A 14,565-nucleotide genomic window follows, 5' to 3' on the forward strand; every position below is an offset into this window, starting at 1 on the left:
AGTTTACTAGTTTTAGAGTTTTTTTTTTCTTTGAGTCCAGTCCTAAAAAGACTATGTTTTCATACTTCAGAAGAAGTTGAAAGGGTGAGATTAGATCATCATTAAGGCTGCTTCTAACGTTAAAATAGCCATATGACCTCCTTTCTAATGTACAATTGATTGATATATATATATATGTAATTCATTCACTAACTCATTTATTGAATAAATTTCTTACAGAACACTATCTATAAGCAAGACTGAAATAAAAAATATACACATAGGCTCATTAACTCTAGGAGGTCAATACATAAAAAGGGAGCTAGATGTTTACACATGTGACATAAGACAGACACAAAAACTGGGAAATAAAGCTTGTCAATGTAAGAGAGGTAGTGAATTGTGAGTACCCCATCCCACCCCAAAAAACACCCCCAAACCCAGCATAACTAATGAGGAATCATGGGAACCTAACATTTTTTTATCCTGACCACCTCCCCACGTAATCTAATAAAGGATCATAAGGTTAATGTGACAAAGTGGCAGAGGATTTAAGGGCTAGTGGAAAGAGAAGTTGTGGGTAAATTACCTGTATAGACCAATTTAGGTCATTAGCTGTTGGTGCTGCCTCAATTTCCCTGAAACGATTATATACCTAGGGAGGCTGAAAATAATTTGAAGATAATTCAACAAAGAAAGCACAAGGTTTCTTGGCCATACTTGCTTGAAAGGGACCTGATATCTTGATTTCTTGCTAGTCCTTGCCTTCCAAGCCTTGCCTTGTAAATGGGATTTGAAAAGGGACAATGAGTGTGTATATGAAGTCTATCTGGCAGGAACTACAAGGACAAAAGATGGCTAAAAGAAAAATAAAATAAAAATGGGAAGTCGGAAAATCTATGTGCATAAAAATCAACCCAAATGATTTAAATGCATACAACTATAAAGCTTTATCATTTAAGTACCCAAATGTTAAACCAATCCCTACCATCTCCTTTTCCCACAAATACAAGATTCTATACAATTCCTATTATAGGGACCATTACTAATGAACATTTAGTTAAAAATAAACATATACTCATTTCCACCTTTAAGAAAGATTTTGGATTGAAAGTCATCAGAGTACCAATTTAAAAATAATTTTCTTAAACATATTTTGATAAGACCATAGGAACACTTGTCACATTTCTCAAATGCCCAATGACAAGACTTCTGATGAGACCAAACAGGTCACACAAAATCAACAGAGTATCTTAGAAATAAAGCCAATATGACTAAATCCAAGACAGATCACATGAAGTACCTCATGTACAATACGAACCTAGTTTAATAAATAAAGGAATCACAGGTGACTGCACTCTGGAGAACATTCAGTTCCTCTGGGCCCATTCATAGTCTTCTCTGAGACCCTACCGCCACTTCCACCTGGGCGAGTCTAATGGCACGGCCATGAAGCTTGTAGCCATCCTGCCTTACTGATGCCACAGTGCCAGGCTGTACCCCAACATCAGCTGGCACATGACAGATGAGTTCATGCTCATGAGGGTCATATTTGTCACCAATGGGTGTCAGCTTCTCCAGGCCATGTTTGGCAAACACACTTTTCAGCTTTGTTTCTAAAAATGACAAGTCTAGGAAGATCTTCTCCAGAGTGAGCTTCTGGTCTCCAGGCTCTGTTTCTTCAGAAATACACTCTGTAGTCTTCTCCAAAATGTCTGCCACCTCCACCAAATCCTTACAGAAACTCTGAATTCCAAATATCTTGGCATCTTCTACACACCTCTGGGTTCGCCTTCTTATATTATCACCATCAGTTACAGCTCTCTGGTATCTCACTGTGAAATCCTGTACTTCCTTCTCCAGTTTAACAGCTTTTAGCTTTAAGGCTCGTTCTGCAAGAGAGGGCCCAAGTTCATCAGGAGAGTCCTCAGAATTGCAGTCTTCACCCACGGTTCTCTGGGTGACAGTGCTGAAAGGATGCAGCCATCCCCTGCCATCTGACGCGGCACTTGAGGCCAGGAGAGACTGCATCCACCACCGGACAGCCCACAGGGACCTGGTGGCCTTGTTCCCCAACTCGGCTGACCTGTCAGTTGATTATTAAAAGCCAACTTGTCAGAAAAATCTGTAGTTGTATCAAGATTACATCCTTGAACCCGAAGAAATACAAACAATAAGTATATTGCTAATAAGGCCAGTCATCCTAGCACTGGCACTGTAGAATGTAGAGAGCGAAGGAATCCTGGTAAATGACTACATAAACTAAAAGACTTCTCTTCAGTCCACGTGTTGTTTGTTTCTGTTTGGATGATTTATTTAAGAGTGACATGGTTTCCCTCTGGCCATTGTCTTTGTTTTCTTTGGCTCTTTTTTTTTTAAAGCTTTTGTTTTTGTGGGGGTGGGTTTGTTTTTTTTTTTTTTTTTTTTTTTAAAGGATTTTCTTATTTATTTATTTATTTATTTTTGGCTGTGTTGGGTCTTCGGTTCGTGCGAGGGCCCTCTCCAGTTGCGGCAAGCGGGGGCCACTCTTCATCGCGGTGCGGGGACCGCTCTTCGCTCTTCATCGCGGTGCGCGGGCCTTTCTCTATCGCGGCCCCTCCCGTCGCGGGGCACAGGCTCCAGACGCGCAGGCTCAGCAATTGTGGCTCACGGGCCCAGCTGCTCCGCGGCATGTGGGATCTTCCCAGACCAGGGCTCGAACCCGTGTCCCCTGCATTAGCAGGCAGATTCTCAACCACTGCGCCACCAGGGAAGCCCCTCTTTGGCTCTTTAATCATTATGTGTGACATGCATCGCCTAGGACCCTGAAGTCATTAATTGCCTTATAAGCAACTAGTTCCGAATGACCTGCTTGCCAGTGCAAGCATGTCTGACAGGTTTAGTGACCACCCAACTCGCATATAAGGGGCTGAACCAGCCAGGCACAGGCTCTTCTCCAGGGGTACACACACAACCAAGTCCAGGGTTATTTCTGATTTGAAATCCTGACTTGGGCTGCAAGGCTATCTTCCAAACTACCCTGACAAATGGCGTCAGTCAATTCATGCCTTCTTTCGTTCTTGCACAGATGTTTATTGGGGTCTACAGCTGATGAGTAAGACTCATTCTCTTTCTTGAGGAACTTCTAGTCTGCAGGGAGACAGGTCTATTGCTATATTTACAACATACCCTAAAAGTACTTAGATGTGGACCACAGGCTTCAGGACCACAAAAGAGGGGAGCTCTTTAGGAGAGAGAATATTTTCTCCGTTACAAATATTTTCTTAATGAGTACACTAGTGTTTACCTCCCTTTCTTGGACATAGTCCTAACTCAGGCTACTTCTAAATAAAACTAAAAATTATTTTCTACTAATAAGGACCTACTGTGTAGCACAGGGAACTCTACTCAATATTCTGTAATGGCCTATATGGGAAAAGAATCTAAAAAAAGAGTAGATATATGTATATGTATAACTGATCCACTTTGCTATACACGTGAAACTAACACAACATTGTAAATCAACTATACTCCAAAAAAATCTTTTTCAATTAATTTATAGCTCTATGTGCTATCTAACTTTAAATATGACTAAAATTTTCCCTACTTTCTATTTGGAAATTGTTGTAATGTAGAAAAAATTTGAAAGAATTCTATAATGAACCCCTGTAAATGCTTCACCGAGATTCACCCATTGTGAACATTTCCCCCATGTTTGTTTTATCTTCTCTCACTCTCTCAAAATATATATTTGCTAAACTACTTGAAAATAAGTTGCAGTTATCATGGCACTTCTCCCCTAAATAATTCAACCAATGTTGCCTAAGAATTAGGACATTTTCCTACAAAAACACTATATGATTATCTCACCTAAGAAATTTAACAATGCCATAATATAATTTAATGTACAATACACATTCAATTTTACCCAGTTGCCTCAAAAATATATTTTATAGCTTTTAAAAAAATCTAAGGTATAATCAAGGCTTATGCACTGCCATTGGTTTTTATCTTCTTAGTCTCTAATCTAGAGCCGTCCTCCTGCCTTTTGTTGTTTTTCATGCTATTGAATTTTTGACAAGCTCAGGTCACTTGTAGAATATCCCACAGCTTCAATTTATCTGAGGTTCTTCATTATTTGATTCTAGTTTAAAAATATTGGCAAGAACACTACAGGTCATTTGGGTAGTTCTTATTTCATTATATTAGGAGGTATGCAGTGGGAATACGATTTAAATTTTAAACTCATACATTTAAAACAAACCAAAAACAGGAAAACAGTTGATTTCTTTTCTGACTGATGAGAAGATCCTGTGATTTAAGGCCTTACAATTAAAAGTGTGGTCAGCAGGCTTTCTTAGAAATTAAAAGCCCCAGGCCCCTCCCCAGATCTATTGAATCAAAATTTGCATTTTAACAAGATCCCCAGGTGATTCGTATGCACGTTAAAGTGTGAGAAGGACCAATTTAAGATATTAACTAGAGGACGCGCATCTGGCATACTGGCTTTATCCAAATCAAAGATTTATTTGTGGCAGACACTCTTAGGACATAATATCCATTTCTTCTTTTTCCTGACTAATAGGAAAAAATTGTACCTAGCTAAAAAGCTACATTTTCAATCTCTCCTGAAGTTATAAGTTGCCATGTGACACAGTTCTGGCCAATGAGAGGGAAATGAAATGCCCTGGGGAAGGTTTTAGAAAACAGCTTGGATTCACCTGGCACGCACAGTTTGTTCTTCCCCTTCTTTCTTCCCGGTTCAGGGATAGGAAAGTAGAGGTGGAAATGCTACTGGTGACCCTGAAGCTTCAAACCGCAGGCTAAGGATGGCTGCGTGGCAAGAGCCTTGAGGAGCCCTGGTCTGCCTACCTCCGCACCTCTTTCACGCAGGTAAAATGAAGCCTCTGGTTTAAGTCACTGTTTAAATTTAATTTCCTGTTATTCATAGTCAAACTGAATCCCTAACTGATAACGCTGTTTGAAGAATTTCTTTTTTTTTTTTAAATAAATTTATTTATTTTATTTATTTATTTTTGGCCGCGTTGGGTCTTTGCTGCTGCGCGTGGGCTCTCCCTAGCTGCGGCAGCGGGGGTTCGCAGGCTTCTCATTGCGGCGGCTTCTCTTGTTGCGGAGCACGGACTCTGGGCCCCAGGGCTTCAGTAACTGTGGCACGTGGGCTCTAGAGCGCAGGCTCAGTAGTTGTGGCGCACGGGCTTAGTTGCTCTGCGGCATGTGGGACCTTACCGGACTAGGGCTCGAACCTGTGTCCCCTGCGTTGGCAGGCGGATTCTTAACCACTGCGCCACCAGGGAAGCCTTGAAGAATTTCTTGATGGGAGATTTTGAGGAACCGCTGGTGGATAGAGTCGCAGAGAGGTGGATTCTTTTTCGGTTTTTTGCTTTGTTTTTGGTTTTGTCCATAAAGAGAGACTGAAATGTGAAATGTATTCCCTTCCTGTTTGTGAAGGAACAGCTAGGCCTCCTCCAGAGGACTGTCATTAGGGAGACAGATTTATGCTGCAAGAGCGTTTTCATTGAAATTTTGGTTCCACAGATAGGCAGTAATACACACATTTTACTGCATGTGAAGACTATCTCCTACTAACAGAAAAGGTATGAACCAAGGACTTGCCTTGCCCTATGTTGCAAAAGTTTTTCCTCCTCATGTGACAGTCTAGTCCCCTTTGGTGACTCACTCACTATCTCTGTTAATTTCCTTCGACTTTACCGTGGAAAAGGAAATGTATGTGTGTGTATGTGCGTGCATGTGTTCATTATGGCGTATGCCTTTCCAAATTGTTACGCATCTCGTTCCAAAAATAATTTGAGATAGTTTACATCTCAGCTTTCATCACCATTTAGGACTGACCTTTGCCCAGAAGAATATTTAATCTCTAGTACTTGGCTTCTTCTACGCCAGGTATAATTCATTCCTGCCTGGATGTAACGAGTTCTCACTCCATCTTTGAAACCCCTCCCCCACCCCATAATCTATTGCTAAGTCCTTGCACTCAGTAGAAGAGTTAAATATTTGTTGAATGAATCTATTTGTTAAACATTTATTAAGCACTCTATTTGCAAGGACTGCATCTGGCCACAGAGGTTGGCAAACTTTTCTATAAAGGGCCAGATAGTAAATATTTTGGCTTCATGAGTCAAGAGACAAAAGTGAGCATATTACTAAGGTCATATTACCTTTATTTGACCATTTAAAATGTAACCATTTAAAAATGTAAAAACTACCTTACTTTACGCCGTATACAAAACGTAACTCAAAATCAAAGACTTAAATGTAAGAGCTAAAACTATAATATTTTTATGAGACTGATGCCCTATGTACTGCGTTAACAAGGCACCTTAAAACTATAATATTTTTAGAAGAAAACATAGGTGTACCACTTCATGACTCTGGATTAAGCAATGGTCTTTTAGATATAATACCAAAAAGCAAGAACAACAGAAGAAAAAAATAGATGACTTAGATTTCACCAAAATTAAAAATTTTCATGCATCAAAGGAAATTATTAAGAAAGTAAAAAGGCAGTCTATGGAGTGGAAGAAAGTGTTTGCAAATCATATGTCTGATAAGTGTTTAATACCCAGAATATATAAAGAACTCCTGCAAGTCAACACAAAAAGGCAAATAACCCAATTAGGATTTTTAAATGGGAAAAGGACTTGAATAGACATTTCTCCAAAGAAGATATACAAAAGTTTGAAAAGATGCTCAACATCATTAATCATTAGGAAAATGCAAATCAAAACCATAATGAGATACCACTTCACATCTACTAAGCTAGGTATAATTTTTTAAGGGAATATAAGTGTTGGCAAGGACGTGGAGAACTTGAAACCCTCATGCCTTGCTGGTAGACTGTAAAGCGGAGAAACCTCTGTGGAAGACAGATTAGCGATTCCTCAAAAAGTGAAACAAAGAATTGCCTTACGATCCAGCAATTTCAGTCCTATGACCCAAGATTCCTAACTGATATGTAAACACTTTCCAAAGCCGTTTCAGGTTCATTCATCTCCTTTGATTCTTCTAACACCTGAGGTTTGGTGGCAGAGTGAGGGCTGGAACCAATCTCCCGCATCCCTACTAGGCACACTTGTTGTGTTGTCCAGCCTCATGAAGGGGGCTGCTCAGTACACAGTAGGCTTTGCTATGGAAACAAATGTGTCGGGCCTTGGCTAAAGTCAAGGACACTCTCAGTGCTGGAAGGAGTTTCTTCATGATACAGCCAAATGCCGAGGACCGGATCCAGAGAAAATAAATGAACAGGAAAGGCTGTTATGCATTAATGTGATCAAACTGCATGATTTATTTGCTTAATGTTTGCTGAAAAAGAATATGGCATTTAACCATTCCCTTCTACTCAGATTTTACGTGGATCCTTTTAAAGTCAACCAATGAGATAATTTAACAAAGAAGTCTTTTTATTTCTACTTGCTACTATTCATGTAAAAATTAATCAAGAAAAAGCTGTAACACCAGTAACCAAAGACCACATACTGTACAACTTTATTTGTATGAAAGGTCCAGAATAGGCAAATCCAGGGAGACAGAAAGTAGATTAGTGCTTGCCAGGGGCTGGGGAGAGGGAAAGTGGGGAGTGACAGCTAATATAGGTACAGGTTTCTTTTGGAGGTTATGAAATGTTTTGAAATTAGATTATGGTGATGATTGCACAACGCTGTAAATACACTGAAAACCACTGAATTGTGTACTTTAAACAGTGAATTTTTTGCCTTGTAAATTATATCTTAGTGAAGCCATTACATAGGAACCATCACTGTTCTGTTTCATAACTCCACTTTCTAATGTTAATAGGAAACACAAATACTTTTATTTAATATCGACAAAGGGCCATTCATTATATTATTTATCCAAACAATACTATTAGGTAAGCATTATTATTATCCCATGGTACAGAAGAAGAAACCCAGGCTCCAAGAGATGATATCATTTGCTCAGCGTTACATAGCTACCTAGGAGGTTGTATACCTAGGAATTAAATCTGATCTATCAGATCCTGACTCCAAAGCTTTGGGCTTAAAATTTTGGTATATTCTTCGATTATTTGTTTTGTTGTTGTTATGGTATATATGGTAAAGACTGTTTACTGAAAACAGGCAGACAATTCCTGGTTTCTGGAATATCCTGATAATAAAATAATGTCTTGATGCAGCAGTTATTTATCACGTCTCCTATAACTACTCTATCAAATGCTCTCTTTGTGGGTGGCAGAATGGCGGGATCACTTTCCTAGAGAGTAGGGGGATAAAACGACAGAAACTCCTCTGCACCCGCCAGCTTTTTACAACACTCAGTGCAGTTGTCTATGTGAAAGCCAGCCTGTGGACTTGTGTGTCTGCCTGAGCTCATAGCTCTGGGCACCCGGTCTGGATAAAATTATGCTCTGAAGGTCTTTTTGAGCTGGACACTTTGTCCAGGCTCTGCCTACATTGGAAACTCTCAAGATTTCCCTTGTTTCAAAGATTAGCTTCTTTGGAAATCACTGGAGGGACTCCGCTACAGTGTACATTTAAATGTGCTGGTTCTCTTTTTCTTCCTGCAAAATACAGACTTGGATTAACAGGATGTAAGAGGTACTATTTGGCGGAATGTAAAATGTCTTAAATCTCCCCATATTTGGCAATGCAGCGTTCTCTCTCTCTTCCTCTCTCCTTTAGCAGATTTCCAATTGCACTTCATAGATGGATGTCAGCTGGTTCTTTTTTCCTGTTATGTAAACTTGAGAATGATTATTTGGACTATGTTTCAAACCATTCTTCCTTGAACTTCAACCGCCAAACACTGTTAAAATGCACCAGAAACTCTAACTGTAATTCTTTACCAGAGTTTAGAAACACCACTTGACACTTTTCAATGCCAGCAATTCCCTTTCTCTGTCTATAGATCTTCAGACGTTTCAAAGCTCCATTCTTCCTCTATGTGCCTTGACTCTCTTTCATTGCCTCATTGTTGGCCAGTAATCCAGCTTTGCTTTCAATGAGAGAGGGAGAAAAAGAGAAAGGTGAGCCAGAAAAAAAAAGGGTGTGAACCCAGAAACTCAGGAGCTTTTTTTTTTTTTTTTTTTTTAAATAGAGTTCATGCTAGTGAAAGACTGGAAAGAGGCTTAACCAGTGTCAACCAGTATCCACCAGTGAGGAGACTTCAAGTGCAAGCCACCCAGTGGCTGCTGAATACAGAATGCTCATTCAAGCGCTAGTTGCTAAGCCAAAGATTTGAGGAGTGAGGTGTGTGGGGGGGGCAGGGTGGAGAGGTTTGGGGGCTAAGAATAGTTTGATGTATTTGTTATCACTGAATATCCCTCCCCCAACACCATTTATTTTGCATAATGAATATTTCCAGAGAGACAATTCACGCTTATGGTTGTATCCCGTATTCCCTAGCACGTTTCCGTGTGAGCATGATTTCTTGAAAACGCTGTAGACAGATTTAGCAGGCATCACGCTCTTTGTCCCCTGGGATTATGTTTTGATGGATGTTTTTGGTGTATACAAACAGGTATAAGAATACAGACCCTTTGCGGCTTCAGGAGGGTAAAAGTCGTTTGCAAATTGACAGTGGAGAGATTCTGAGAACAAAGTGTTTCAAACAGATTTCCCACACGATTGCTGTCGAATATGTCTTCTCCTGACACTGAGAGAACATTGTAAATTGCCAGTTGTCAATGTATTGTCAACCAAGGTTGACAATACATTCAGACAGGAATATGTTTAATATCCCTATAGAATTTTAACGAAAGTGACTTTTGGTTCTCTGCTCTTCTTACACAACTAAACAAACTTGGTATTTTAATGTTATTTCCTTTCCTACCACAGTAGCCAAAGCAATTGTCAAAAGAGACCAGGGGATAAATATAGAAAACTAATTACAGAGGGTGGAGCTCTTTTATTTTAGAAATGAGGAAACTGAAGCCAAGAGAGGTAAAGCGATTTGCGTAGGTCACAAACATTAGTCGTGGCCATGGGGGCGTCATATTCATTTGATTGTGTGACTGATCACTAGAGCCTCATACAGAGGCAACTTGGTCTTTGATGCCATCTGGAGCGGATTCACACTCAAACCAATGGCCACCTGTGTCCATGCAGAGCCTTCGGTAATGAGGAGAGGAAAGTGTGTTATGCTCCCAATAACAGTGAGAGAACTAAGGAAGAAGGCCAGGCAGTACCCCAGAGTGGCAAAGAGGGGATAGGGAGCAGGCCAGTAGATGCCAACAAGGTCTCCTGGACCACAGTCCACATATCAGCCATCACGTGGTCCCTCAAAATATGGGATGTTAGGAAAACGCTAAAAAGTCAAGGAAGGCTTTAGGTCAGTGGCTCTCAACTTTGGCTGCACTTGAGAATCACCTGAGGAGCTTTTAAAAACTGGATACCCAGGCTAAACCCCAAACCAATTTCATCAGTGTTTTCAGTGGTGGTCCCAATTTATATGCAAAATTGAGAACAACTACTCCAGATAAATCTAGTATAGACCCATTAAAGGAATGTTAGATGTAGCTTATCCCTAAATTCCTGAGACTGAGACTTGGCTTTTCTTTAAGTTCCTGAGTGCTGCTATAAAAAATGAGGCATTACCTCCTCTTACTCTGCTGAGGTGCTTTTTTAGCAGTAATATAGTGACATACTGGACATGTGCTGAGTTTGGGTCACCTTTATTTTTATTCCAATTAACTACTTCTGTATAAGAAATCACTCCAAAGCTTAGTGGTTTAAAATGGCAATGACTATTATTTCTCAGGATTCTGTGGGTTGGTTGGACGATTTTTCTGCTGACTTTGCTTGGGGTCACTCACACAGTTGCATTCAGCTGGAGGGTTGGCTGGGCTGAGAGACATGAGACAGCCTCACTCACACATCTGTGGTTGATGTTGGCTGGGGCACCTTGGTTCATTGGTCCAGGTCAGCATTCCAAGAGAATAAAGGTGGAGCTACAAGGTCTCTTAAGGGCGAGGCTTGGAAATCACATCACTTCACTTCTGCTGCATTTTACTTGTCACAGACCTCCCACTACAGGAAATGTAATTGACTCAGGGCCTCATCTCTGTGCTTTGAAATTCATTGCTGAGTTTGTGCAGAGGCCACAGGCTGGATATTAAGTCAGACCTGTTCCTGGGCGATATGGGACTCCGTTTTTTGGCCAGCTTTGGCTAAAGGATTCCTCGATGACTTTGCTGAACCTTTTTCTTAGACACTTCTACCCAACCTTTTCTCGCTCTTTCCTTCTCTCAAGATCTGACTTGCCTCAAGGTCTGATGTTCTCTCAGCTTTCTCTCCCCAATTCTTTCACGCAGGTGCTTCCCCTAATAAAAATACTTGCACATTTAGTTTTGCCTTGACTTCTTCTTAGAGGACCTAGATTAACCTAGGAAGTTGAAGACCAGCCCAGATTCAAGGGGAGAGGAAGTAGACTTCATCTCTTGGTGGAAGGAGCAGGAAAGTCACACTAAAGAGGAGCGTGAGAGGAATTGTTCGCACCATCTTTGAAAACAATCTCCCGTGATTTCCCCACGGGGAAGGCCTCCTCCCTCATTCTCCGCGCAGATGCTTTAGGTGGAATTGATTCTATTCCCAGCTCCAACGTGAGTGAGTGATGCCAGTGGGATGCTATTAGGAGGTGGGGCCTTTGGGGGAGTAATTAGGTTCAGATGAAGTCATGAAGGTAGAGCCTCCATTATAGGATTAGTGCCTTTATAAGAAGAGACTAGAGCTCACTCTCTCCGACTTGTCAGAAGAGACCAGTGAGAAGCCAACCATCTGCAAACTGGGAAGCAGGCTCTCACCAGACACCAGATCTGCCAGCACCTTGATCTTGGACTTCCCAGCCTCCAGAACTGTGAGAAGTAAGTGTTTGTTGTTTAAGTACCCAGTCTATGGTATTTTTGCTATTTTGCCTGAGTTGACTGAGACAGAAGGTAAAATATCTCACTAATAATTTGTGCATTGATTACATGTTGAGATATTTTGGATATATTGGTTTAAAGTATATAGTTATAAATTAATTTCACCTTTTTTAGTTTCTTTACTAACTAGAAAATATAGACTCATTTGCAACTTGCTTGATATTTCTGTTATGTAAGCACTGCCTTTGAATATCAAAATTTCCCAAGAAATTAAATCAATATTTTTAGTTAAAATATTTATTTTGAAATAATTGTAGATTCACCTGCATTTGTAAGAAATAAACAGATCCCTTGCATCCTTTACTCAGTTTTACCTCATGATAACTTACCACAAATTTATAGTATAATATCACAACTAGGATATTGACATTGATACAGTCAAGATACAAAATATTTCCATCAAAACAAGGGTCCCTCATGCTGCCCTTCTATGGTCACACCCACTACTCTACACCCTCACTCTCTTGGTAACCCCTGGCAATCACAACTCTGTTCTGCATTTCTGTAAATCTGTCATTTCGAGAACGTTGTATAAATGAAATTATACTGTATGTAACCTTTGGGGGTTGGTGTTTTTTTACTCAGCATGATTCCTCAGGGATTCATGCAGTTTGTTACATGTATCAATAGTTGGTTCCTTTTACTGCTGAGTAGTTATTTCATGGTATGGATATATCACAGTTTATTTAACCATTCACCCATGAGGAAAGACATCTAGGTTGTTTCCATTTGGGGGCTATTACAAATAAAGCTGCTATAAATATTCATGTACAGGTTTCTGTGTGAAGCTAAGTTATCTTTTTCTGGGATAAGTTCCCAGGAGTGCAATTTCTGGGTCGTATGGTAGTTGCATGTTTAATTTCTAAGAAACGACCAGTCTGTCTTCCGGAGTGGCTGTACCATTTTACATTCCCATCAGCAATGTAGGAGTGACTCAGTTCCCCGACGTTTTCCCTAATCATTGGGGTTGTCACCACTTTTTATTTTAGCCATTCTGATAGGTATAGAATGGCATCTAATTCTGGTTTTAATTTGCATATCCCTAATGGCTAATGATGTTGAGCATCTTTTCATGTGTGTGTTTTCCATCTGTACATCTTATTTGGTGAAATATCTCTTCATTCCCTTTGTCTATTATCTAATTGGATTGTTTGCTTTATTACTGTTGTTTCAAATTCTATTCTAGATAATAGTCTGTCAGGTATGTGGTTTGCAAATATTTTCTCCCAGTCCTTTCATGCTTTTAACAGGGTCTTTCTGAAAGCAAAAGTTTTTAATTTTGAGAAATCTAAATTATCTGTTTGCTTCCCTTATGGATCAAACTTTTGGATCATGCTTTTGTTGTCAATCCTAAGAAATCTTTGCCTAACCCTAAACCCTTAAGATTTTCTCATATTTTTTTCTAAAGATTTTATAGTTTTACATTTTACACTTAAGTCTGTGATTCATTTTGAGTTAATACTTGTACAACGTATGAGACTTAAAGCTGGAGGTTCATTTTTTTGCCTAAGGATGTGCAGTTGCTCCAGCACCGTTTGTTGAAGGGGCTATATTTTCTCCACTGATTTGCTTTTGCATGTTTGTCAAAAATCTGTTGGCTATATTTATGTGGGTCTATTTCTGGGTTCTCTATTCTGTTCCATTAGTCTATGTGTCTTATCGCTTCACCGGTGCTGCATGATCTTGATTATTGTAGCTATTTAAAAAGTATTAATATTTTAGACTGATTTCTTTTTTCTTTTTTAATGTGTAAATATGGTGGACTAGATGGATTTATTCCCAAATGTTAATCTAGTTTTGTATCCTTGGAACAAACCCTACTAGGTTATGGTGCAAATTCTTTGTATAGATTGCTGAATTCTATTTGCCAGTATTTTGTTAAGAATTTTACATCTATATTGTTATAGATTGAATGTTTGTGTCACCTCCCTACCACACACACACACACACACACACACACAGACACACAGACACACACTCACACACACACTCGTGTTGAAGCCCTAACCTCTAATGTGATAGTAATGATATTTGGAGATGGAGCCTTTGGGTTACATTACTAGTTACATTAGGTCATGAAGTTAGAGCCTTCACAATGGTGTTAGAAGTAAAAGAGATCTCGCTCTCTCTTTCTTTCTCTCTCTCCACTTGCATATACCCCCCACCCCCTGCCCCACCCCCAAAAAAAAGAAAGAAAGAAGAAAAGTCCATATGAGGGACACATCAAGAAGGCAGCTGTCTGCAAGCCAGGAAGATAGTCCTCACCAGGAACCAAATTGATTAGCCCCTTGATCTTTGAGTTCAACCTCCAGAACTGTGATAAGTAAATATTTTATTATTTAAGCCACCCAATCTATGGTATTTTGTTATGGCAGCCCAAGCAGACTAAGGCATAGATTCATGAAGATATTGGTCTGTATGCTGTCCTTGTCTAATTTTTGTATCAATGTAATACTAGCTTCAGAAAATTCATTGGTAAGTGTTAGTTCCTCTTCTATTTTCTCAAAAATATTGTATAGTGTTGGGATAATTCTTCTTTGAACATATAATAGAATTGTCCAGTGAAACAATCTCGGGCTGAAAAAAAAAAAATTTTTTTTTTTTTTTTTTTTTGGCCCTGCGACATGGCTTGTGGGATCTTAGTTCACCCACCAGGGATTGAACCCAGCCCT

General features: G+C 39.7%; 1 protein-coding gene across 1 annotated transcript; it reads right to left on the reverse strand.

Moving 5' to 3' along the window:
* Nucleotides 1-1,368: 1,368 nt before the first annotated feature.
* On the reverse strand, nucleotides 1,369-4,907 carry LOC103003409 (grpE protein homolog 2, mitochondrial-like). Its single transcript, XM_057549152.1, has 2 exons — nucleotides 4,831-4,907; nucleotides 1,369-2,065 (listed from the first exon to the last, which is right to left on the reverse strand). Exons 1-2 carry the CDS (start codon nucleotides 4,905-4,907, stop codon nucleotides 1,369-1,371), a joined length of 774 nt encoding a protein of 257 aa, XP_057405135.1.
* Nucleotides 4,908-14,565: the final 9,658 nt, after the last annotated feature.

The sequence above is a fragment of the Balaenoptera acutorostrata genome, chromosome 6, assembly GCF_949987535.1.
Source record: "Balaenoptera acutorostrata chromosome 6, mBalAcu1.1, whole genome shotgun sequence".
Taxonomy (NCBI): Eukaryota; Metazoa; Chordata; class Mammalia; order Artiodactyla; family Balaenopteridae; genus Balaenoptera; species Balaenoptera acutorostrata.

What these genes read in the sequence shown, in the direction of transcription:
- LOC103003409 (XM_057549152.1), bottom strand. Translation starts at nt 4,907, where the DNA reads ATGAATAACAGGAAATTAAATTTAAACAGTGACTTAAACCAGAGGCTT. An exon ending in TGCGTGAAAGAGGTGCGGAG is followed by an intron (nt 2,066 to 4,830) that starts GTAGGCAGACCA and finishes ATCAACTGACAG; the next exon opens with GTCAGCCGAGTTGGGGAACA.